Source organism: Trachurus trachurus (genome assembly GCF_905171665.1).
Source record: "Trachurus trachurus genome assembly, chromosome: 13".
Classification (NCBI taxonomy): Eukaryota; Metazoa; Chordata; class Actinopteri; order Carangiformes; family Carangidae; genus Trachurus; species Trachurus trachurus.
In genome coordinates this window covers 15,180,559-15,208,281 of record NC_139892.1, presented here as the reverse complement: position 1 = coordinate 15,208,281, position 27,723 = coordinate 15,180,559, and the positions used below count along the sequence as shown (strand labels likewise).

General features: G+C 41.3%; 1 protein-coding gene across 3 annotated transcripts in view; it reads right to left on the bottom strand.

Annotated features, from left to right (window-relative positions):
• The window catches only part of kirrel3b (kirre like nephrin family adhesion molecule 3b), a gene marked incomplete at its 3' end in the record, with an annotated part of 157,693 nt that overhangs the window by 10,504 nt on the left and 119,466 nt on the right, over window positions 1-27,723 (bottom strand). For all 3 annotated transcript variants that reach the window (XM_083984431.1, XM_083984432.1, XM_083984433.1), the window contains exons 5-9: window positions 23,389-23,539; window positions 14,462-14,567; window positions 8,447-8,595; window positions 8,142-8,269; window positions 7,511-7,637 (exon numbers count right to left, since the gene is read on the bottom strand). In XM_083984431.1, the coding sequence (XP_083840557.1) occupies window positions 7,511-7,637; window positions 8,142-8,269; window positions 8,447-8,595; window positions 14,462-14,567; window positions 23,389-23,539 (661 nt within the window). The remainder of the gene's footprint in view (window positions 1-7,510; window positions 7,638-8,141; window positions 8,270-8,446; window positions 8,596-14,461; window positions 14,568-23,388; window positions 23,540-27,723) is intronic.

The following is a 27,723-nucleotide window of genomic DNA, read 5'->3' as shown; positions in this document are numbered from 1 at the left end:
TTTGCGTGCTGCAGTTTTGACCCCTGAACCAATCACAAAATAACTTCACATTGAGCCACAGCTCCGTATAAATACACAACCTCAAAGACACAACATCACTTATGTTTACATTTTTAAAAAATCATATACCAGTACATCTTATTCTTTGTTCATATATTATAAAGATGTTCTGTTTAAATCAGGTTTCGAGTTTGGTTAAATGGATTGAATTTATTAAAACTGTAAACTATGTAATCAGGACTAGTTCAATTAACAGGAGCTGCAGGTATGGACTGGGAGCCAGCATGTGTTAAACCTTGGTCGGGCTACAAGATTTTGTCTGACAAGGGCAGCTCAGTCTAAACGACTGGTCTGCTTGCCATCTGGTCTGGAGGCTGTTCACGCCAGGTGACAGCGCTAATATGAAGACAAGATGTCACACACGACCCAATTCTGTCTTTTAAGTGTACTTCCCCTTTGGTCCTAAAGAGCTCAAGTAAAATGACAGAAAAGCACAGCACTGGCAATGGATTACATTAGTTTGATATTTAGCTTTTCTCTCTTTTTTTGTTTTACTTTTTAGAAAAAGCAAAGGCAGATGGTGATCATGGTTATTCAAACACAAGCAGCGATTTTTCTGTTTACTTACTGTTCTGTTTCTTTTTTCTGACCTTGTCAAAGGATTTTGAGATTATTCATCTTATGGTGTTTGCAAGAAAGTATTCTTTTATTCTTTTTAGATGCAGTTTTTGCTTCTCTGATGGTATTCTGACATAAACATTTATGTCAAGGAAAACAAATTCCTATTACTTTATTCATTTACCAGATGGCCAGACAGACATCTGAGGATGTTACACATCCCTTAAACTCAGTGTTCGAACTGCTCCCACCCGGCCAAAGATTCAGAGTTCCCAGGATGAGCCGGGGAATTTTTAAAGGGATAGTTCACCCAAAATTCAAATTGCACTCATTATCTATTCACCCTCATGTCGACTAAGGGCTGTGAGAAGTTTCAGAGTTATCTGTGGCTTCTCTGAGTTACAGGGGGTCTCAGCTTCCAAATTTGGACAAACCAGGAAGAGGAGCTTCTGCTACAAACAAGCTTGAAATATAGACTTATTTAATTTTTTTCGGAACAATTCTGCATTTCGGGGCTACAATACATGATGGACATTACATACGAGCAGCATGGAGGTATTTGGATGTTTTTTGGTGTGTCTTTTTGTTACGAAGAAAAGTGGTATCCATTTGCAACTGTTATATGGACATGCACTGCTACGCCGAGACCCCCTGTAACTCACATAAGGCACGGAGGACTCTGAAACTTCTCCCAGCCCTTAGTCGACATGAGGGTGAGTAGATAATGAGTGCAATTTGAATTTTGGGTGAACTATCCCTTTAAGAAATCCTTTATTCCACAGGCCATACAAGCTCTGAATATGTTATGATTGTTTGACTGCACCTGGCAACCCCTTAGAGGGCTGTTGTTGTCTATGCCTGTTTTGCACAACATTCACTTTGTTTCTTGTTTCTATGTCTTTTATGTGTATGCTGTGGAGTGCTTTGATTGTTTTTATGCTTTATTGTCTTGGAGAGACCGAAGACAAATTTCAACTACGGTGGACAATAAAGTCTTTCTATTCTATTCTATTTATTCTATTCTATTTATTTATTACTTATTGTCTGACAACTCATCGACCATTTGCAGAAGAATAAAAAAGCCTGATGGCTGAAGGTACAAAGGATCTTCTTTCTTCGTCCTGCAGCGAAGAGAGAGGAGAATGAAGAATCTCCTCTTCATACAAAAGTATCCATCAGTAGTTGACAAAATATGACAAAAACACAACAAATATAAAGCAAAGGTTGAGTAAAACTCAGACTTTGCTGCTCCCAGGTGAAGCGCATGTTCTGGAAAATATGGGCTTCAATCAGCAGCCTTGACTTTGTTCACATTACTGGTTCACTGTATTCTGAATAATTTTGTTATTCTCTGCGCAAATAGTCTTTTGAGCTGTCTAGACATATTGTGGATATAATTCAATTTAAAAAATACAAGCACACACTGACATAATCTCTCCAGGCTCCGCTCTCATCAGACCCGTATTTTCCTTACATTTAAAGACTGGGTTTAACCAGAGAAGTTCCCAAAAAACACAACACCAGGAGGAAAGGTTTCCATCTTATCCTTTTTCTTCCCCCTTTTTTATTCAGCGAAACGGCCTTTAAGATGTTGAAATCAAACATTAAGTATGTCTCTTGTGATGTTTAAGGTTAAGAATGTGGGTTTGAGGGGGTGGCAAGTGAGGCAGCTTCTTGATTAGTGAGACAACTCGCTTCCCCGCCAACTTCCCTCAAACTCCTGCTCTCTCTGACGATACATAATTGCAGTTTATTACCTGTCTCTTATTAAAATGAATTAGCATTTTAATGAGACTTTGCCAGATGGTGTCTTGGTATGCTACTGGAGGATGCTGGAAGGCTGCTACTGCTGCAGAGCGAGCGCTGCAGACAATTTAAGAAAAATGTACTGAAAGCTGTATCCCGTCTTTCACTAGTTTGCCAACATGTATTGGTACAACATGTATGTGCCATAGCTAATATGAGGACATCTGCATACATTAACGTGTGTTACTGTAAGAGGTGAGATGTAAGTATATGTTTTGAATGAGCTTCAAATGTCAACATACAACGAGATCAATGGCTTGAAGGCTGCAAAAGGCCAGTGGTAGTGTCTGGGCAGGATCTATTTTATGGATCAGAGCTGCAAATGAGGAATATAATTAAATAGTTTTATCTCACTGGCTCAGCCTTGTTTGAAAGTGTGTGTGCGTGTGTGCTTGTGCGCATGCATACAAGTACGTGTTTCCCCTTTTGCACTATGTGATCAGAGCGCATGTCGGTAGAGTGAAGGTGGGTGGCACTACAACATCAATGTTAGCAGCAGGGGAGGTAATCAAAAATGTTGGGCGCAATGTTTCGCCCATTCATTTGAGGAGGTGTTAACTGTGGAGTGGACGTTGCAGTCTGATTACACAACATCGGTGTGGGTGTCAAAAGGCCGGGGCTTACATTTCCTTCTCTAAGCTGAGGCATCCGCTTTAAACAAAAGCTTGACATTTCCTTGCTACCTCAATGCAGGTCTTTTGATTTCTCTGTTTTCTTTGTGTGATAAATGAGAGCACAAAACAGCCAGCGGGCAACTGAAACAGAAGGAAAGATGTCTTGTATGGTCACTGGCGGCCACACTCCCTTCTGGGAGAAATCCATGGTGCAGAGATCCGGTCAATATGTTAAACCTACAGTACCAGCTGGAGTCAGTTCTTTGTTTCATGCATTTATAAACTTGTTGGATTAAATGTACCAGTTGCATTTAAATATAAAAGCAAGGCCACATAATTGTTTTAACATTTGACATGAAAAACAAATAAAATAGTGTTTACAGGATTTCCATAAGACTAGTGCTTCCATGGTGATTTCGAAGTTGTAATGTCTCCATTCATTACAAAAAAGAATAATGAGATACAATTTGTTAATGAGACTGTTACTGTTGTTATTAAATTGTTATCTCCACTGATAGTTTATGTGTTACTGCAAGACCAGGGTAGAATCATTACTGCTTAATCTTCCTCTTCCTACTTTATCTCAGCCGCACTATATCACATTAACAGCAGCGAGTCTGAGTGGATAAGAAGCTGTAATCACAAATAATTTCATCCTCATCTCTAATTGGCCATCGGAGGTAGCCGTATACGTTTAACTTCTTGCAGAAACTCGCTCTTTACTAATGCTCTGACAGCTTCACCTTGTTTGCCTGCTTTCGGCTCCATCCGTCTTTACAACAGGGACCAGACTGTGTGGAGCCTGATGTGTACTGCCTTCATTTCATACCGCAAAAAGCATTCACAGAAGTAACTCAGCAGATAATCGCGTTCTTCTCCGGCCATGATTAAAGCTTTATCCGCATTTTCCAGCGTCATTTCAATCGTTATTTCATATGTCAGGAACGCTGATGAGACTGGTTGACAGTATATTATGAAGGATCTCAATGCACACACAACACACAATCTTAAAGGACAAAAACGTGCAGAGAAAATCCTTGATAATAAAAAATCCTTGAAAATATCATATTATTATTTTGCCCTCTGGTGTTAAACATTAGGTCCTCTGTCACTATTCAGTTAACAGTTAAACTCGTGATTTTAACTGGTAGGAAAATTATACCTGTGATATGAGTTTCTAGTCATTTGACATGATGACGGTCCGGGCTGCTATGAAACCCTCTGATTATTATCAGTGGGAACTGACTGCTAATGTGCTGGCTATTTATTTCTAGACTTTCCTTTCCACTTGATTGCATGTACCAAGAAAGATTTCTGGACCATCTCGCCCTCCCTGGACACATAAAAGGCACCTTGGAGCTGCTGATCTCAGAGCTGTTGTGCTCCAGCAGTCATATAAGCCTGTAAACCCAAACTAATGAATGAAGCATCCGCGTAGAAAACCTCATTGCTCATCTAGCTTTTAAAAAACGGTGTGGGAATATATTAAAGATATTTTTTTCACACATAATAAATTAGTGTGTGAGCTGGGTAGAGACACTGCATGTGGCAGGTACACATGATGTGAAAAGTGAGTTCAAAGTCTCCCAGAGAGTTTTGCAGATCATATCTTACTATACTTAAATTTAGCTGGTCAGATAATATGCAGCATCTTAAATGCAGTTTTCTCCTTCATTAATTTGTGCTTTTCTTTCTTATACGGTGTCATTGCCAGTTTAAAGAAGGCTGGAATGCTAATTAACTTGGTACATAAAGGCTGTCTAACAGCAGAAAAAAGATCTATAACAACCTAGAGCTCTGTGGGATGTTGGGGGATTCTTCAGCCCTCCCTCTTCCTTATTGTGGAAATAGGCTTTCTCTCCCCAGGCTGCCCAAGTACTGTATGTGAGTTATTATACATATTGCTTGGCCCAAAGACACACACACACATACTCACAAACACAAATGACTGTACAGATCTACTCACATGCATGGATATTAATATGTATTGCATGGATATATGGTCATTTAGCATATACAAGCTAAATCCTCTCAAGCATGTCAGATAACTTCTCTCAATTCCAACTTCTGCAGGACTGTGGAAAAAGCCATGCATATATTTTGTATGCTATATAAATAATCACATGCATGGATGTACACAGCAAACAACCCCCCCCCCCCCCCCAACTTCATACATGCGGGCACTTGACGGATATGACGCATACGAAATGCTGAGGAGCTTTCCACTCTGAGGATGTTTGACTTGAGTAAGCAATATGTATCCATTAGTGACTTAAACACAAACGGCCTCCCCTGCTAGCTGTTTGATTATAATTAAATTACATTCTTCCCCAGGGAAAGCAGGAAACCTCATGTCTATGTGCTGCGCCACAGTGGGAGCCGGTGACACACAACGGCAGAGGGGAGAAAGACAGAGGAGTGACAAATTATAAACACATGTAATTTAAATGATGGCATTAAGGAATCGGGGGACACCTGCAGGGTAAACAAACAGCCAAGAAAAATTCAAATGTGCAGCAGACTTCGTCGCATCATGAATACTCTAAATATGCACAGCATAGCCGGGATGTTACTGCATCACGGTCGTCCTCCCCGAAAAGCTCACTCATCTGTTATGCTAGTTATTCATTGTCAGAATCAATTGAGCCCTGCTGACTGTCAGTGATGTTGGGCTTATGAGCTGATAAGAGCTCACATTCATCTGCAGATGAGACAGGGGCACAGGACAATCCATGAGCCTCTGGAGAGAGCGCCCCAACAGCCACCCACCCATCCCCACCCCCCGATCCCACTGCCACCCACCACCCACCCCCCCTTCACGCCACCACTTCAACCGCAGTGTTTGCACTTTCACAAGTTTGACATTCTGATTCGCCTCAAGGACCAAGTAAGAAATGACTCAGGATTCCTCATGTGGTTTGGGGGAAAAAAAGAGAGATGAATTTCAATTATTCAGAAGGGTAAAAAGAAGGGAGGCTTTTGAATGTCAAATACCAATTCAGTCAGGGAGGTGCACGACGCAAAAGAAGGGAGGACGAATATAAACAAAATAAAAAGACTACAAGTCATCCGGAACTTGCCTGGATGAAGTCTGCAGAGACTAAATAAACATGCCATTTCAGCTTTGCTGAATGTTTCCCAGTGTTCTCCGAGTGGCGTGGTGCTCTAATCTTTATTAAAACAATCCATCTTCTTTCACTCGTGACGTCATCTCTGAAAACAAGGCAATCTCCATAGTGACACGAGCAGAGAAGAGATGCATTGAAATAAACTGGTACACTGGATATTATGTATTCTGTTTGCATATTACGGCTGCAGAAAGGATGCCAGTATAGGTTGCTATCAACAGAAGAGGAGACAATAGAATTAGTCATGATTTTGTCTTACGCCTCTTCTGCTTCAATTTCAGCTGAATTCCTCGTTGAGAGGGAGGACGCTCATTGCAGTTCATAGATCTTGTGCTGGAGGGAATATACTGGTATCCCATTCTCTCTGATATGCAAAGCTAATGTCTGGAATTTGAAAAAAAAAATCTTTACACACACAGTTTGCTACTTGATGTATCTTCATCCTCAAATCAGCACCAGTGTTGCTTACAGGCAAACTCTTTTGTTAGCTTTCAAAATGTACAATGAGACACTGTCAGCATTCTAACTCGGCATCATCTTGCCAGCATCTTAAAGCCCTCTTTGTTTTCTTTCTTTTTTCTTCCTTCTTTTTTTTCCATGTTGTTTTGGTCCATGTTTTTTTCAGATGGACACGGAGAAAATAAGAGACATGTAAATCCCACAACCGAGAACCTCTGCCACACCAAAGCATGCTCCCTGAATATCAAGCACTGATAATGAAGTCATTTGTTTGAGAGTTGCCAGGTCTCCCACCAAGGCTGGTATTCATTAGTCAGTCAGTGGCTCAGAAAAGGCAGCTTCCCAGCGACTCACACGGAATATAATTAGCATTTAAGTACATCTCACCTGTTTATGAAATGTGTGACCATATCTTGAAAAGACCAAGTCCATATTTATCGCTTTTCATGTTTGAAGACATCGCAGTGATGACTGTCGATGAAACAGCTCTCTTTTTATCACATTACCTTTGTAGGGAGAATTAATTTCCAGGTGCCACATCCATGGACTCTTTGTGTATGTGTGTGTGTGTGTGTGTGTGTGTTGGGCCATGTGTTTCGTTACTGTACCTGCCAGGTAAAATGAACTGTGCCGCCAAGAAACGGCGATGGACGACAGGAGAGAAATAAAGCCGCATATACTGTTGGAACTTTTATAGAAAGAACGATTTTATAAACCACAAAGGAAGCAGAATACTGACTCCTGTGACAAATTGCTTTCTTCTTGCTGCCATTGACCTCAGACCTCAAGATTCACACTTGGATGTGTATGCATTTGACAGCATTGTGTGTGTGTGTGTGGATCTGGCCCCGGTTGTGTGAAAGTCATGTTAGTAATACAACTCACCATTGACAGTGAGAGAAACCTCCTTCTCCCCTGCTCCTACACGTGGGACCACGGCACGGCAGACGTATTTCCCAGCATCCTCTTGTCTCACAGATTTCAATGTCAGAAGGTTCTCGTTGCTAAGAACCTGTAGCAGAAAAGAAAAGAAAACAACATAATAAGATATAAAAATAAAGTCAAATATCACAAAACGCAATGACAGCCAAGGCACCTTTACATTTGAGAAAGCAACAAAGCAGGCCTATGGGAATGAACCAAGGCAGCAAATAGACCATTTACTACCTTAAAGGGCACCTCTCCTCAATTATTAAAATCCAATTTAGGGTCTGAGCTCAGTGGAGTAAATGGGTTGGCTTTGGCCTTTGATGTTGACAAAAAGAAAGGTGGAATGAGTCTGAATTTGAGGATCAAATCAACGGATCTCATGTGAGAGCAGGTTGCCAAGAGGCCAGGACTGTAATGGTTTCAAAATCTTAGGTTTAGTAGACATTTCAAAACAGTAGGCTAAGACATAAGATAACCAACCAAAGTACTTCATTTAGTCTAGGACACTGAGGTTGCTGGAATCACAGAAAGTCTCAAAAACAGGCTTTATCAGACACAGTTAGTGATTGTGAATCAATACACTCACCACTCCAGATCCCCTTTTCATCCACACTATGGTGAGAGAGGGATTTCCCGTCCAAGCGCAGTTGAACACAGCGTCAGATCCAAGGTCCACTTGCAAGGACTGAGGCTCCGCAGCCATGCGAGGGCCAACTGTTGAAATAAACATCATGAACTGTCTCTGATTCATCCAGCGGTAAGTGTCGGCTTTGGTAGCCCCAGCTTTTTAGAAGTCGGTGTCAAAATATCTTTAAAAAATCATTAATCATGCATAATTGCGGTGCTGGTATCACTGAAACACATGCAGTAGTGCTTAAAGGAGCCACTCACAATAAACATCAACGTTGCGGCTGATGTTAGTGCTGCCCAGAGGGTTGGTGACCTCGCAGGAAACGGGCTCTGTGAAGAAGGAGTGGTCCACTATAACTTCATACGTGTCCCCAGAGACCTCCTTGATTATACTTCCTCCTTTGGCCCACCTGGTGTGAGGATTAGAAGGAAGAGAATGGGGAGGGAGGAAGGAATGGGGAAAAATGAAGGAAAAGTGGAAAAGGCATTAAGACAGGTTTTCACACTTCCTCGTGTCAATAGCTTTCTTTTGTGTGAATAAATCATCATTCTGGGGCAGGTTCTCTGTGCTGGCTTCAGCATATTTTTGTGGCAGCCTTCCATGCTGTGACAAGCTCCCCGGCGACTCGGAGCAGACAAGCACGTTCCTCATTACGGCAGGCAGAGAGTGCAGCACAGGGTGCCAGCTAAGAAAAACAAATCACAGAATGACAAATGGGTAGCTCCTCCACCTTTGAAGACGTTGGTTGACACGTACTGTATTACACACAACAGCTGACGTTAATAAATTGACACGGGATCACATAAAGAACATCTGTTTGTGTTTGTGAATGATAGCTTCTGTGACGGGGATACAGACATTCCTCAAGTGTTTAGGTGATACTTTTATGATGTCACAGGGAGCGACGTCTCGCTCTGCGTGGCGCGAATGGCTCTCTGCTGTTTCAACAGACAAGACCCATTTATAAAAGTGAGGCGAAGGCATCTGTGGGTGTCTCGGGTGCCTTTGGAAAATTTAGATGGTTCTGTGGGATATACAATGCATCACGCATCTAAACGCTGCCACCCTCCACAATAGAGATGTGGCTGCATGCTGATGTGGCAAATGAAAACAATGACAACGGAAACGGTGCCTGTCTCCATTTTACATTCCTGCCAGTACTGAGAGCAGTTTTCACGGGATAGGGAACTCATTTGTTTTCCATGACTAAGCTGGCCCCATGCTTGGCTGAAATGCTATCATTTAAATGAGAACAGATTACCTCATTCAATCAGTAAGTGAAGTGAAGCAGAATTCTAATTGGGCTTCATGGGATTTTTTTTTTAAACAGCAGTAGATCTTTTCAGAGTTGTGTTCTTGTGTGACAAGGACACAGCTGAGAGCATTACAACACCTGTGTTTCCAAAAATATTCAAATTAGGGCAGACACTTATTCTTGGCCTGTCTGCCCTTTCACACAACAGAGCCAGTAGTAGTAGTAGTGCTTGCATAGTGTCTATGTGAGAACAAATAGAAGTATTCTCCTCGTTGCACATCCGCAGACGTAGGACTTTATATCCACTTGGTCTGTTTTCACACCTCATAGAGTAACCTCTAAATATCAGCACCAATCAGGAAGTCAAGTAGATGCTACTAGATTAAAAATGTGACAACTATTATGTTAATGTAATGATGATGATACAGTTTACATGATGGTGATGATGATGCAGATGATATCAATTACACTGGTGATGGTTGCGGTAATCGGAATGAAGGCGATGATGAAGATAATTAGGATGGTGACAACAACAATGATAACAACGATGAAGATGATGAAGCTGATGATGATCTGAACTAGTCAGGGATTTTGAAGTTCACTCGTGTGTGTGTGTTTGTTTGGAGATGTAATTGAAAAAGAAAAAAAAAAACTCTCTTCAAGTTCAGTTTACAGTAGTAGCTGTTCCAGAGCATTCAGCCAAATCACTGAAGTAAAAAGTATATTTCAAAGAAAATTGGACAGATTCCATCTGCTGATGTAGAGGGATGTTTTTCATTATCAAAACCATCATGAGGATGAGATAATTGACAGTGATGCAGACTTCCACAACCGCATAAATATCAATATGTCACTTATTTCACTTACACTTTTCTAGCCCATACTGTGGGAGTTGAGTCGGGTGAGCACAGATGTTCGGGCAGCCGGCTGCTCCCGAGTGGAGGTTGTCTCTGCCAGGTTTGGGAGCCCTTGACAGTGTTAGAGGGAGCACAGACAGAATGCCGGCGTCCACAGGGAGCATGGAAGCTCTGTTGGTGAGCTGGGTCTTGTCCAAGACTCATGTCTAAACATAGCTGGCCCAGGGCAACACAAACACCTGAATTCCCTTTGGGAGGTTAGAAGGGCCAACGCGAGTTTACTCAATAGCTGACTCACTTTACACTGCTGTATCCTCTTCAGTGATTTGACCCAGACAAAGCGTGTGAATCCTGCGTGCACAGTGTGTGTTTTTGGCTGTGCAAGGCGGTGTAAGCTAACACTGTTATATAGATAAACAGGTCTGCTGTTAATGGAAGCAGAGGATGAAGGAGATGTGCTAGAGAGAGGGAGAGTTTTGTGTTTGCAGAATGTGATTAAGGCAATAAAACAGTAACAATTAAATTAGACAGGTATCTGTGCCATCAGCAGCGAGAACCCACAGTAAATCAGGCCCTACAGTTATTATCAGCATGGGTAAGCACCGCACAGTGCTGTTCCATTCTCCCTAACATGCATAGTGAAAGTGATGACTACTGAGTTCTCAGTGGAATATAAAATAAATATACTGGTTTTGCAATAGCACGCACTAGTTTCGACTTGGACAAATTACAGAGCTTTTTTTTATGACCTAGCAAGGAATTATTGAGTAGAAATAAGCTGGAGAGATATGTACATGCACAAACATCTATTGGAAAACATTGGGTAGTCTTAAAAAGTTGGAAATAACTTTAAAAAGTCAAGAGTTAAACAAAAACAAAACTTCTCAAGGGTATGCTGGAAACTCAATTGACTTCTTGGTTATCCGTAGCGATTTTCACTTAACTTTTCAGAGTTATGCCAAACCTTTCAGTGTTATTACTGACTCATAGACTTCGGTCCCAACTTTCCGGGGCAATTTCCAACTTGCACTGATTTGTATGTTTAGCAAAACAGTGCACATTAATCTTGAATCCCTGAACCAGTCACACTTCAGGTGTTGCACTCTGGTATTTACACTTTTTTCACACATCCTAAGCTCATCTGGCTGCAGCTAATATGAGCATAAAGGCTGTGGCTTGGGAGTACTGCAGCAATCCTGCCCCAAAAAACAGATAATGGTATCAGGTAAAGATGTATCACCTTCAAGGTTTGCATAAAAGGAATTCAGGTATGGCTATAGTGCTGTCTGTCAAACACAGACAGACAGCTCAGCAGTAGCAGCAGCAACACTGAGAACATGAGTGCGGGGAGGATTGGGATGTTGTTTGCTGCAGCGCCATGCGAAGGAAGGGGTTTTGTTGTTACTCTGTGCACGGTTGTATGCGCAGACGAGGGACCTGATTTGCTTTGTTTGTTATTCTTTCCCGTCTCTCTGGTGGGTTCTTGTTTGGATTAGAGAAAACCCTCTGTGTCTTCATCAGAGGGTGGTTGAGTGGTTGTGATGTATGCCAGTTAGCCCTCCTACCATTATAAACAGTAATGAAGATGTTCCGACCCACTCGTCTTTCCCTCTCAGAGTGCTTTGATTCCCTGAGTGCTGACTGAAACACATGCCCATTACTCTTACTTCATTCACACTTTCAGCTGCACTTTCATCTTCTGCTTCAGCCCCCCCACCGCCTCCACACAGAGTCCCCCTCTGATCCCCTGGCTTCCTCCCTCCCTCCCTCTTTACTGCCCCCTTGAGCTGTGTTCTGGCAAAGTTTCAGGTATCTGCAGAAATATATCTTATTTCCATTTTCATGTGTAAAGTCAGATTTATTGAACCAGTGTGGCAACCACAAAGGTTTGCAGGCAGCAGAAAGCACCATGCTTTTGACTAGTGCCCCCAATATCCTGGGCCAGTGTCTCAAGTGTCCACTGAATTGGAGGATGGCAAAGAGGCTCAGTGCACATTGGGAATAGATGGTTCTCTTGGGGATGGAAAAGAGGCCATCCGTCTAAGAGCTACTCTGTCCTTGTGCCGTATCTGATCTGGGGTAGACAGAGTGTATTAGCACTGAATAATGGTCCCACACTGCTTGACCAGCTTCCTGCTCTCCTCTGTGATATTGCTCTCTAGAGGGGGAATGTGTGGGGGGCTCTCCCCAGTCGAAGCCTCTCGGGCAGGCATTATGGGGCCTAAAAATCCCCCGCCTACCATGCCCTGAACTCGAATGGTGCATGGGAGTCCGGACGCACTTGTATAAATTGCAGATAAATCTAAATGGAAGACTGTGAAACTGGAGAACTGAGCGAGTGTAACCTTGGAGTTTCAAAAGTTATTAGTCTGTCTATCTATATGTATTATTTAGTCCTACAGTGGGTTGTGTGAATGACAGAAAACCAGACAGCAGAGAGGACGAGAGGTAAGAGAGAGAAAGGAGGAAATAAATGATGGGGAAGAGGTGGTTTTAGTCTGTTAGCTTCAACCTTCAACCTTCAACCTTTTTTTCATTCTGTAGTTTTCATACTAAAGAAAAAAAAGTCGGCTCAACTGCCATTGCATCTTAGCTCTTGATACCCTGGGGAGAAGCCTGATTCCAGCATTGATCCAGTCTCATAACAATGGAGGTGAAATCCCTCTGCAGGCGCAATAGACGTCCTGTCTCTGCTGTGAACCTACACAATCAAATACAAACCTTGTTTTCCACAATACCACTGCCCTCCCTCCCCCTTTTCTTTTTCAAAAGGGCAGAATCCATCAAAAAGGCAACATCTCTGTTTTGCCACCTGTGAGCATGTTGTACATCCATTTTATTTCCCAGTACCATTACAAGATTCAGAGTCGGCCAATTCCCTTTGCTATCGATTTCATCCAATTTATTTTTTGCTGGGTCTTTAAAACCTCCCACACAGAAAACCATCTTTTGACAAATCACTTCACTATTACACTTGTGGAAGGCCATACAGGATTGTATTAGGATAATTACTGTCAAATTATTTATTTCATCATAATAACAGGTATAGGAAAGAGTAGAGTACTAACAAGCTCAAATGAAAATGTGTCCACCAATAAGGTTCAATAAATACAAGAAATATGTGAGAGGACAGGAGCTTTATGAAATGCTGAAGAATGAAAGCACTATAGGGTAAGAGACTGAACTGTTTTTTCTAGCCGTGCACATGTAACGTGTAAAGATGCTCCATTTGTCAGAGAACACTGAGATGTTTTCTTTCTTTTTTGCTGTTGCGCTCTGAAGTGGCAACGAACTTAATAAGTAATTATTTTCTGTGTCAACAACCTTCACATAGCAGTGGAAAAGTGGAAACATGTTCTCAAAACTGTTATTGAAACATGTTGAAAATGATGTTGAATGCAGCATCCATATGGGTTTTGCAGCCCATATGCTGAGGAACCTTCACATTCTTGGTATCTTCCATATCATTTCTCCAATCTTTAGTCATTGAAGGTTTAGAAACAGCGCTGATCACGTGTCAATTTGCTGCAAGTGTAGCTGAATGACCACATCTTCATAGAGTGAAAGAGAATCCCACTGGACTCTATTTCCTTGGTCTTTCAACTCCAGAAGACCCCCTGGGGGGAACCTGTCTCTCCACTGTAAACCGTGAAACACAGCCCAATCTCAGAAAGAAAGCTGTAATCTTGACAACTTCATCAGATGTCACACACATCGTATTTCCAGCTTTCCTCCAACAATCTGATGGACATCGAATGTTCAAGGGAGATGATATGACTGCAAAGCAAACAGCTATGCAACAAAGCACCACATTGCTTTGCTGCAACCCACCGGAACATGACAAGGTTTCCCCTGATGATTTTTTTTTTCTTGAGGTGTAGTTTCATTAAATAGTTCAGCATGACAGTGTTTCATTGTTTTCCTTGTCTTCATTTCAAAGTGTGGGCAGATATAGCGGTGTCATGGCATCATAAGAGGCTGTCTGGCAATGATTAATGCTATCAGTAATGAAGTGTTAAAGTTAACTTAATGTGAAAATATATTAGACACCAGCAATTGATCAGAGAGGCCCTTCATCTAAAGTTCATTGTCAGACTTTTTTTTTTCTTTCCTAAGTTTTACGACATTTTGTCTTCACTGTGCGCACCAGAAACGCTTCTCACCTGTAGAGTGTGACGGGAGGGTTGGCCTTTGCAGAGCAGTGGAATTTCACAGGGTTGCCCTCCAGAACAGGCTGAGACTCCACTGAGAGATTGACAAGTGGGAGATCTAAAAAAAAAAACAGAGACACAGAAACAACCATTTACAGAACTGGCAGCCTCCTCAAACATCCTGTAGTGAGCTGTAAGCCTGAGACAAACACTATGTTGTTGATGTTTTCTGTGGCTGAATAGAGCTCCCAAAGAAAAAGAGAAAATATATCACAAAATTTTGCATAGGAGACAAAATAGGCACCTTATAAATAGCTTAGAAAACATGAAACCTCAAAAGAAAACAGCCAAACACACCAACATGTAAAATGCATTCTCAGTTTTATTCAGGGGATCTACATTTGCCAAAGGTTTTATTCTTTCTGTGACCCAAAACAGATTTGGCAATCTTTCATGTAGCTGCACAACAAACACTGTACTGTAGGTAAATATGCTCCACTTAAAACCACTAGGTGAAAGTCTTTTTATTTGGATTATCTCACAATACACCGTGGCAGCGCTTAGAGCAGTTGTGACAACTTATCACAATTTGTGGCGGCATTTTCCCTCAAATAATAGGCAATTACTCCTGAATAATTTGATGCCCTATTTTAATCTTGCTGCCACCCACCTAGGGGTCTAGGCCCCGTTGTTGAATAACACCGCGGTGTATTGCACAGGTGTGGGGTAGGAAAGAACATGCTATTTTTATTCCCACATATTCATTAGCAATGAGTGAATCAAAGGAAAACTTGACTTGATAATGAGTTTCAGTAAATGGCAATTTGCAAACAGTGAATAGTCCATAGTGCAATCCACTGCAATTAAAACAATGAACAACCTCTGTGATACAGTACAATTAAACAGTTCTTAGAATAATAAGCATTCATATTATGCAAATTTAATAAACAACTTAATTTATCCTAATTGACAAAGGTGGGATTCTTTTTGAAGATACGTGTTCATTTCCATATCAATCCTGTCCCGTGTGAAACAAACAGCTCTTTACCCCACAGACTCAGAGAATGAATTTCAAGTAGGTAAGGCATTCTCCCTGGGCTTCTAAAAGGAGTCTGGTTATCTTTTACTGAGATTCAAATGCAGCAAGGAAAAAAAATCATAAAGCTGACCTTTATGTTAATGAAGAATCAGGTGGGTGGAGAGAAAATTGAGAAGAAATATATATTATGAGTCAGCTGTGAAGGAAACTAAATATTACTTCATGGGAGCACGTCTAAATTTGAGTTCCTTATGTTATATTAAATACACACTTAGGAAATAACTGCACTGATCTGTAAGAATGAGTTTGAATTTCCATTTCTGCTACTTCTAACCCCTCTGTAGCAAGGTATCTGTTTTCTGTCACTTCCACAGACATTAGTGGTACCAGTGTGATACTGATTGCAAACTTGTCACGAGGGGAAAGAGCTGGCTGGGGGTTTGATGCTGGTGCAGCCATCTGTTTCAAACGTGTACTAAGTCTATCTGCTTTGTGTTCAATAGTACTAATCTACTAACCAGGGACTGTGTTTGGATGTGGATGAAGAGCAGGAGTGGGCACAGAGATCCACACAGAATTAAAGAGGCGCACAAACACTGTGTATAGTTATGGGAAGTGTTTGTGTGCATATGTGTGTGTGTGTGTGTGGGCAAGGAAAACTCTATTTTACCCTGTGGCTGTGCAGATGCTCTGGGCTGGCTCAGCTGCCACAAAACCCCAGAGAGGAGGGGTGGTCCAGGTGCTGCATCCCCCCTACTCACATCCACCATATTCCCCATCAGCAGGCACATTTCCCTCCAGGACAGTTGCCCTCCTCCCCCTCCCCCCTCTCCCACCTTCACCAACCACTCTACCACCTTCAAATCCATGAGCTCCACCTGTGCCAGTTCTCCCCAGGCCAGGAAAGAAAACAACAACTGTGGATCCTGGAAGACTGAGGGCCATAGTGAAACAGCAAGTCTCTCCAGGTACTGAGCAGCCAACTGTGTTTGCATGTGTAGGCACATGTTTAAGGGGGGTATGTGTACACATGAAAGGACATGTGGGTGTGTGTCATAATAAAACAAGAAACCTATCTTATGCCTGGAGCAGCAGTTTTAGCTGCCCTGTAGGTGTTTTTAGCATCGTGAGCGGTTAATTGCATGGACTAAAATGTGGGCAGAGGGAACCTCAGGGGCAAAATGACAGATGTGGCAGTGGTGGAGGTGGTAATAAAATCCAGCAAGGAGCTGGAGAGTAAAGAGAAAGTCAGACATTAAAAGAGAGCGAGGGAGATCTGGAGGTGGTGTCTGTGCTAATAGACACAGTAATGTCAGAGCTAATTCAAAAGCCTTCTTCACTAAAAGCATTCCTATACTGTACTTTTCAACCATGCCAACGCTTTTCTCTGGTCTTAGAGCCAAGAGACTTCTAAAGACACAAATGCTCATTACTGTCAACCTGCAACTAATTAAAGTTCTTTTGGAATGATTGAGGTGTAAAAACTGACCCTCCCTTAAAAAAGACCTTAGTTCCTCTCAGCGAGAGGTTGTGTCACCAAGACTTCACATCTGTTTCTAAATCAGGCGAGCAATTTGTTGGATAGTTCTTTTTCCCAGAAGAAACACGAGAAGACAGTCACGGGAGCAACAACTGTCAAAATTCTGCCAGCAGAGGCTTTGGGTGTCAAACTGGTACTGTCACTTCCCTGACCTTTGACCTTTCAGATTTGATAGACACCTACTTAATAAAGAAGTCCATTTGCTACTTTGATGTATAAATGCATGAGTTCATGAGCGAGTGCATTTGAGGCATCATGCAATGGCACATCAATATGCAAGACTGTTAATTCCTCAGATTCGTCAAGAGAGTAGCAGCAAGGGAGGGAGAGAGGGGGGAGAGGGATGGATGGATAGAGGGAAAGTGTGGGGGGGGGGGGGGGGGGGGGGGCTAGTAAGACTGATCGAAGCTCCAGTGAAAACAACAGGATGAATGGGTTTGGGAGGGGCTGGGGTTGTGTTATAGTTGGCCGACAGCTTTTGATCGGTTAGTTCAAAGTAGAGACCAGATGGTGTTTTTGGAACAATCTTCCAACTTCTCTCTGTTTCCTGGAGATAGTGCCAACACAAATTGTTTTTTCCCTTTCTTAAAGCTCAATTTCCAATCTCTCCGGGTCACTGTAGACAGCTGTTCTCCAGTAGGACCAGCCTAAAACTCCAGGAGTGTCGGCTGTCTCTGAAGGATAGGGAAGCTGTTTGGGGGCCATCCGATTGTGGCTTATAGCCTTAGCCATATGGGCAGACTGTCATATGGCTGGCTGAGTGGAACACTGTAGGCTAGAACAGACTTAGTGACAACCTGAGGTCCAGCGTATTGATCATGAGACAGTCAACCGTGGAACAGCAAAGAATTTACTCAATCTAATGAAGGCAGATGTTCCTGTATTCAATGAGCCGCTTAAATAAGTAGCTCTGCTTCCCGTGTAGTGCATCTTGAAGTATCTAAATATGTGCATGAGCATGAAAGTTTTGTTACAGATCCATGAAAAGATAGGATTCAAAGCTAAATTTTGAATATCACTCAGATCTTCAGGGCACTGAAAGTGTGATATTAAGAAATCATGTCTTAACATATAAGATCACATGCGATAACTCTGTATTGCAGCATCATTAAAGCTTAATGTAATGTACAGAAGATTCTGAGCCTCCTCTCAGTCCCCCCCCCCCCTTATCCTTGTGCTCTTTCCGACTCACTTTCAAATTCTGTCTCTGATGAATTTGCCATTATCTGCTTGATTAAGCAGGGAGAGCATGTAGCTGAGCCAGCTACCAAAAGCAAATCCTCCCCAATTGCACATCTGCATGTTCTTTATTAATTAGTCTCAACAAATGGCATTCATTTTCCCCCCACATGGCTCAGCTTGTTTGCAATGCAAACACACAGGAAACCTTGGCTTTGCTCGTCCCCAGTGTATTCATTTCCCACTGCGTGTTTGCAAGCGTGTTTCTATGTGGGGTAATGCTCTGCAGATATGCAGCTGGACTCGAAAATATTTGAGGAATATTTTAAGTTGTGTGATGAGTGGGATTCAGCGGGACATGAAACTGTAGCATCAGAATCATATTTCACTGCAGTAGTTTTATGCCGGGGGGTAGGGGTGCTTACTGATTAAAGTCCAAAGGGTGTAATGCAAGTTAAGTCATGCTGCTGGAGAAAACAGCGTCGGGGGGTAGTCGTCACCCCTCTGCTATCAAATAATTACAGTCAGCTAATGGACTGGTATGGACAACTGAAGTCAGCAGTCTACCTAAGGTTCTGAATCACCTCCGATGACTCTAAAACTCCTTTCATTTGGCAACATCACCAATACATACTGTATTTAGATGCTAATTTGTGTAACCTTAGGTCAGATAACGCTGTATGAACTTCTTTGGGACGGAAAACGCTGAGGTGGATGTAAATCATGAGCATTAAAGTGATGATAAAAAGAAAATACTGTTGTGAAATGCATTGGATTTTAGGCTGGTTTAAGCCGTAAAGCAATGCACTGCGTTGTCTTTAGATAACTCTCATTTGGATTGCTATAAGGATGGAGCTGAGAGAAAAGAAAAGGGCACCTAAACTTAGAAGTGAGTGGAATACAAAATGTTGAGAATGGCAGACAGACTGAGAAGCTTTTAATTACTTTTGTTACCATTAATATTATCTCACTAATGCGAGCAATTAGATAACTTGGGGCAGGAAAATAAATGAGACTTTTAATTCTTAATATACACAAAGAGACATGCAATAGGTAATGGCAGCATTTATTCAGAGAGCTTGGATGCTCAGTGGACATTATCCTGTTTTTCAGGAGATACACAGCCATTTGGGAAAATTTGCTTATTTGCCTTCTTACTGAGCGTTTGATGAGAGCATCAATATCAATTTCATTTCTGTGCGTTCAATACAGAGCTATCATAGTGTCAAAGAATTTTTAGCGAGGCATTTACTGTGTATTCAATAGCTGTCAACTCATAATTTCCTACTTCTGATTGTGAAAGGAAAATAAGTCGAGTTGAGGCTCATGACTGTCCTTGCTTTAACAAGACTGTATTCTTTAAAATCATTTCCACATTCAATTTTCAGCAAGGCACACTGAGTGGAGTGTAAAGGTTGTACTATCCACTTTTCATTTCATCATCCTGATCAAAATTAAGGTAAAAGTTGTACCCAAAGATCAAATGGACTGTTATGCCAGTAAATGATAAAGGCAATTGGATCTTGGAGGGACAGTAGTGGCTGCAGAGTGCGGTGTATAGCTCCAGCAATTTGTAGTATCCGGCCCTCACCAGGGTCCCACTTAGACTAATAGCAACCATTCACCAGGGACTGCTATTAATCCCTCCATCTTTGTTATGGAATTGAGGCACATAGCAGCACTTACAAAACTCATGAGGGCACAAAACCAAAATAGGAACATGATACAGAATTTCTTATTGTCACTTAAATGGCAACCAAATATTTTTAAAGAAATATTAGCACTTTATTCATGGCATTAGATATTCAAATATATTGTGAAACTGAAACTGCATTTTTGCAGTAGTCATACACTTCACAATCTGCTTCTGTCTAGAGAGGTTATGAAAACTCTGACCAATCTTCATATGCAACTGGCAAATATTAATGTCTGATATAGATTTACTGGCAACCCAAGTCTACCTGACTGTGGTGGAAAGTACAGAACAACTTGGCAGTATTTTATATCAAACTTAAGCTGAACATATGGTGTGTCAAAACCAGCTCAGCTACTGGCTATACACTTTTCTTCCTGGTAGCGTTTAACACTGCCAACAATTATGAGGCAGTATTGTTAGATCCTGAGATGTGGCCAGATCGTGTTCGTGTTAGAGAATAGAGAGAGAACACCCCGGCGCAGTTGTAAAGAAGAGATGGTCAAGTGTTGCATTTATTTTACGAGCTGACAAGCTGACAGGGAGCGCCTGAAGGAACCATTGCATTGATAGGTAGGATGATGACTCTCACCCTCTCTGAGAAAGGCTCACTAACAGAGTGGTAGAGTGGGCAGAAGACAGAGAGGTTTCTTGTGCTCTGAGGAGGAAATACATGCTCTTCTGTCTGGCCTTCCTCTATTGTCTGACAGTGGCCTTTGTTAGTTTCCACCATCGTTTAATATTGAATTACAATACTATCATTAATGAATAGGTCACAAATAAATAAGCACTTCCCAATTTGAGTTGTGAGCTAAGACCCTAAGACCTAACACTTTTCTTTTGTTTGTTTTTGGACAACACAGTAGACTTTGGCTAGAGTAAGAAAATATAAACATCTAGTTTTTGATGAAAATTGTGATGGTTTGAAAACAATGAATCATCACTTCTATCTGGGTAGTGGAGTATTTGAGAGAATCAATGCTTGTGTGTCTGTGATTTGTGCATGTGCTGCTCTCATCTGTCTCACCATGTGTTGTGCGCTGCCCTATGCAGGTGTACGCTCCTTTGAGCCCGTCTGTGAGTCTGTGCCGTGTCCAGACTGCTTCTTGTTCACTGCAGCTGACTGTCTCCCAGTTCAGGCTTTGGATCCTCTGCAAAGTCTGCATTCACGCAGTGAACGGGCTGACATTTTAAAACAGTCAGCTTTTGAATTGTGCATTACAGAGGTCGTTGACAACTCATTAAGTCTCGAATTCTAACATGACTACACAAAGCTTTGTTTCAGGTGGTTATAAAACACATTCATCAATGTAAATGCCAAAGTGATGTGTAAAGAATGGAAGCCAGGCATAAACCTCGGCATCTTTTAATGCTGTGTATCTAGCATTAATCAAACTGCAATGATGCATTATGTGGTATCATGTAACTTTCCAAAGTCACTCAAAGGCAGTGAAACTTTGTAGGTATTTAAGGACAACTCCTTGGTGAAAATAACTGATTTATCTGGCGTTATTTGGTTCAGTTTGGCCTTCACGTCATTTAAGGACTCACCTTTGTTGTCTGCATTCTTTGGAGGATCCAGCGACTGAATCACAACGCAGACTTTTGTGTGCTTCTGCCCCTGTACGACAACAGCTGCTTCACATCAACATTTATCGCTCATCTGTCCTACCTCCACTGAACTCTACAGGGGAGCAATCACATAAGCCAAACTTCTCCAGATCTATGTGCTGTCAGGTCTTTTAAGAGATGGAGCTCAAGGTTCCAGAGCTGCTATTCCCCATGCTACACACGCGTTTCATCCTTTATTTATTAGCACCTTTTTTATCAGCCACAGAAATTTTGGTTGCTGCTCCTTAGTCACCATCTTTGTTAAATTTGTTGAATTCACATTGAAATGTCTCTACTTCTTACAATGTTATTGTGGTAAATTGAATCTCATCACTTCACCGAATAACAATAGCAAAAATAAATCTGTGAACAATAAGGAGAAACGTTGCTTCTATGACATATAGCTGTGTATAAACACAACTGAAATCTGAACACACCATTACAAAAAGAGGTGAAAAAAAGAAAGTGCATGTCTTCACAGTAGACAGATTCAGCTGTCGCTACAGGTTGTAATTTTTGTATTTCCGCAGTGTTCCAAGTACTGTTGTTGAGCCAAGAACCTTGAAATCAAATTAGGCAACATTGAAATTAAGCAAATTGATACCCAACACGAATGAATCAAAGTTCAATTACAGCATGTTTCGTGGATCTTAGCACAAACTCCGGAGGCTCTGCTGAACTGTGCCTAACACTTTACCTGTCAAGTCTGTAGGGGGAAGGGTTGAGGGGGGGGGGGGGGGGGGGGGGGCTCAGGAAACGAGGGGCTTAGCCTCGTGGCAGACAATTTGAAAGTCGACAATTAGTCTCTGCTGTCGCTCAGTTTGATCTGACGCTGTGAAAAATGTTTTCAAGAGCTTTAATTGTATAAAGAGCACGTTCTGGAATGCTTATGAGATATCTGCTGCACTCATTTTTCAGGGTTAAATCCTACATTCAGATGCGAGGATGACGCTACGACGGTGAGCATCTATCACAGACACATCATTATACATGGTGACAAATCAGTTTACATGTGGGCAGACTTCCCTCTCTGACTGCATGACAAAAAGGATGACGAGGACAAACTGCTAAGGTTGCAAACACTAACAACTGTTAATCATTTTTACTCCCGCGCCTGAGTTGGCCTCTTCGTGCCGTGCCCGCTCTTACCATGCTTGCCTCTTGTGGTGTACATAATGAAAAGAATGGAGCCGTCAGTCATAATGGCTCTCTAAATAGCATTTTCTGCTTTATTAGTCATACTTAATGGTGTTGAAGGGGCTGTGAGTGATGCAAAATCCCTTTGTTCAAAGCCCCTCTCTTACTGTGAACGCTTCTTGATCGAAAAAAGATTCCCTGACAATTGAGGCTGAATGTGTTTTACACGCTGGGCTTACTTTGTCTATTTTAGAGGGGAATTGTGCATGCTCTCATCAGAAAGATTGATGCCGTGAGCAAGGAAATAAAAGAGGTGGAGATGGTGTGCATAGTGCCACATCAGACAGGTAGTTGGACCAAAAAAAAAGGAGAAGAAGAAAAAGACAATCCCATTCATTTTAGATGGACACCTCCTCTGATATTTCATTATAACGAACAAAAAAGTGATGCATCACCAAGCCATCCTCCCACCTACATGGTATGAAAGCAAAATGGAAACCAATTTTAAATATCCATCAGAGCCTAAAATGAATCCTCTGCATCTTCAGAGTGTTAGTCACCTATGCCTGTCTGACTCTGCCTCTGCATGTGAGAAACACCTCATAGTTTGAGAACTACATGTCACATATACAGCCCCACCCCATCTGTACTTATCATTAACCAGGTGACTTCAAAAAATAATAACTCCACACGAGAGAGGCACTGAAAGCCACAGAGAGAGAGGGAGATGGTGTACTTACGCTGGATGTCGATTGTGACACTAGTCTCCTTGCCATTGGGAACTGCCTTGTTGGAGGCCTTACAGATGATCTGCTGACCTGTCTCGATGTTGGAGGGCGATAGATAGAGCGTGCTCACGGTGCTCTCTCTCCTGCCATCCCGCAGCAAGGTCTGCAAAGAGTAAAAAGGGACTAAGTGAAGTTGAACGCAAAAAATGCAGGCAGTTGTGTGGACGCTTTCTTGCTTGAAGTCTCTAAATTTATACCAAGTTTGGTTGGCTGGCTGTGCTGGAAACATGAATTCACTTTCATAATCAATAAACAGAATTCATTCATCCATTTATTTTCTATACCGCTTATCCTGCACTAGGGTCACGGCTGACTTTAGGCGAGAGGCGGGGTCTATCGCAGGGCTAACATATAGACAGACAACCATTAACACTCTCATACACACCTATGGGCAATTTAGAGTCGCCAATTAACTTAACCTGCATGTCTTTGGTCTGTGGGAGGAAGCCGGAGTACCCGGAGAAAACCCACACATGCACGGGGAGAACATGCAAACTCCACACAGAAGGGCCCCTGCACGATAAACAGAATCTCAAACTATTTTTTTATGATCTTTGACTCCAAGTTTGGTGTTGAACAGAATTTCAGAATCAAAATAGTTTGAGAATGAACAGAATCTCAAACTGTTTTGATTCTGAAATTCAACACCAAACTTGGAGTCAAAGATCATATCTTCAGCGGCTTACGTTAGGGTTGGGATTCTAAACTGTTTACATGCTACAAAAGAGGTCATACAAAAGCAGTTCACCAGATAAGCTGTGGTGAAGAGAGGTCAAAACTTGGGGGGAAACAACAACACCAAAAAAGCTTTAAATTCATGAATACACACATTTTGCCCTTTAGGGACCCAAAGGAAAAGCTGATTGTTATGAAAAAAAGAGAAAAAAGAAATATGTTTTTTGAGCCTCTTTTGTGTGTCTGGAGAGCTGCGCTCTAGTGCATGGCTTGTCATACTCCACAAAGGAAATCAATCTTCTTTTCAGCGCTCATCCTCTGAGCCCTACATTGTGGAAGCCATCTGGAATCGGTTGGTAGCGCTCAGTAGCTCTCAGTCTCCCTCAAACGCTCAGGGGAGGGTTCTGAGAGTCTATGTTAACCAGTGCGGGACAGAGTCAGAGACAAAGTCACTGACTAGAACAAATTGTGTGGGCAACGGGACACAGTGTGGTCAACCACAAAGTCAAGATGCATTTCCGTGCCATCTCTTTAAAGGAAACTCACTGTTGCTCGGTGCTTTTGAAGAAAAGAACACCCTGCTATGGAGAAGTACATCAAACAATTTCTTAATATAGAAACAGAAAAACTGCGCTGACCAGGGGGGAGCTCACTGTGGACATGCTTTACTGCACTGCTACCTTTGGATGAGCCTTGCAAATGTATGGATCGCTTCAAGGAAATTTCCTTTATTTAGATTCCAATGCCGCAACTTACTCTTTAAATGTATTGGCACTTTACATGAGTACAATGCGTTACAATGCGTTAAAAAAACACACAAAAAGTACGTTTAGATCTCATGAGTTAGTCAGGAACACTATACCAAAATGTTCTCATGCAGTTCAAGAGAGCTATGTATAAATTCCAATAGCTTTAATCATTACCCATTGATCATTACAGTCACACTGTGGCTCATGTTCATATGTACAGGTAAACCAGTAGTAATTATCTACTCATTTCCTCCAGTGCAAAGGTCTTATCTTTCTTTCTTTCTTTCTTTCTTAAGCAAACCATATTCTGAATAATATAATTAAAATGTCATGGACCTTGTAAAATTCAAATGGTTAGACATTTCTTTTCATCTAATCACTTCATAGTTCATGCACCTCAAGGTGCCTCTTAAGTGGCATATCACATTAAAACATTGGTAACTGTGGATAAACAAGTGTTTCAGGGTTTTAATGAGCATTGTGCAGCGTAAGGACATTATAGATGCCTTCCATGTTTCTGTGAAGTCCATTTGTATGTGAGGAACCATGGGATGAAATTCTTACAGTACTTGTGCGTGCATCATTTCTAAAGCAGAACACATTAGATGTCAGACACGGGATATGTCAATGTAATATCCTTTCTGACACAATCAGGATTGTTTCCCTCGTCGCTCTGGCCCTGTCTGAAGTCATTAATCTTTGAAAAGGGGTTAGCTCGCTGCTGCATTGAATTCAACACCATGTCACATTACAAACTGATAAATTTTCATATGACTGCCCGCAGCCTATGTGAAAAATACTTTTAACCATGCTCGGAGAGAAAAAGACTGAAGTAAGAAGATTGAGATGGAAAAGGTTGCCGTTTTTCAGATATGTTTAAAGCTGAATTATATGATTTCTGACCTCTAGAGGGGTAAAGAAACACAGCAAATAGCCACCCTCAACTTATCGTGCTGATTAATGTGTTGTGTAATGTGTTAGCAAACGCTAATAGAAACTGTGAACTCTCTTGAGGCAAAGTCTAATATTTCCTGGCATTTCAGTTTTCAGCTGAAGCTGTGTGCCTTTACAAAATCTCTGCTATTTACCATCATTTTGTGAATTTTGCAGGGGCATCTCGGCATCGCGGCTCTGAATTATACACCTCTTATTCACAACAACTGCACAACAGCTAAATAAAAGCCTGAGCCAGCTAACTTAGCTTGGCTTATAGTTGCAACTGCACAGCCAACTTTTAAACTTAAAAGGAGAGGGTGACCTGTCAGAAAAAGACCAGCCAGTAGCTTAAAAAAAGCCTATCAGATCAAATTAACTCCTAATTAAAAAAAAAAACAGCTGAACCAAAGAGATTATCTACTTTAAAAAACCCTGATGTTCTGCCAACCAAGCTAATTAATTGTTAGTCCTGACCTGGTCTTGTGTTTACTTTGGACCTCGGCTGTATTCTGTCCGTCTTTATCACATTGTTGCTGGTCCATATTTAAAAGTCGAACAAGAATATTGAATTGACACCACCAACTAGTTTAAACTATAATCTATTTTTAACTCTTCAGATTTTTCTTTAAACTATGCTACAGTATACTCAGAGGAAGACTTGACTTTGTCATTAGAAATTATGCTTTATTGGTGGGATGCATATAGTGCTCACTAAACAAAAACCTTATTTGACCGTATTTTTAATTAACTGCATTTGCTTCACTGATTTTGTAACTGCAATGGCTAAAAAACACCCAAACAATAGTCTATGAGTCATGAGTGTGATTAAAATCAGTGGTGAGGATCAAAAACATAAAATATCTTGAATGTTACCATCTGTCATATTATATTTTCTGGCAGCAAACACTGACAATTTTCTATGTGTTGTTGACAGACTTATTTTGTACTATGCAAAACCCACAAAATGTGCAGACTATCCAACACTACATCCACTCTATCACCTTATTCAACATGTTTTTTTCTGGCTCTGGCTGAAGTTTGAGTCATTTTATTTGCAAAAGTTGAAGCTTATTCACCAGTTTATGAATGTTGTAAATTTCACCCCATTATAAAGCCATATAAGTCTCATATTTACCTTTAACTACCCAATTTGATTAATAATTAAGTTGATAGAAAACATTAAGACAGACTTATTAGTCTTCCTTTATGAGTATTTCATTAAACTGTCACATTAAAATGACCCACAGAGACTTAGCTGCCATGCAGAGAAAGCCTTGATTGGGTCAGTATGGGGAAGAAGCCTCCATGGGATGGTCCTGAATTTAAGTAAGTAAGCAAAAGCTCAAGATTTAAACATCATTAATAATCATCTGACAAAGCATTTGTCGTGATAGCAAATATCTCTCTGGGTTTTATTCTATCAGTTGACTTCTGGACCACACAGCGGTACACTTACAGAAACAGTTAACTGTTACTACATTGTATTTGCCCCCCCCACCCCCTCCTTTGGTCATCGAGGTAAAATTGTTTATTCTGTTTAACTTTACTCACCTCAAAAATATCATTTCAAAAGTTGTTGAACACAGTTAATCTTAGTGTTATATATCAGTTTTAAGACTTAATAAATGAGCTTAATTAGTTTGCATATCTTTAGAGATCCTTGAAGGTAAAGAGTCCTTAGGCTTTAATGTTCTCCACTAACGCTGGAAATGACAACACCTGTCTCACAACACAAACAAAAAAACATGTTTAATTGCCACTCAAAATTGAATTAGTTTTTTATTTGTGGTATTTTCAGGCCCTATTACTCTGTGGGTGTGATGATTAAAATGCAATTAAGTGTTATAATTACATAAAAATCCCAATTAAGTATGACAGGGCAACAAAAAATAACGAAACTGGGAGGCAGGGAAACCATGGTTTTAAC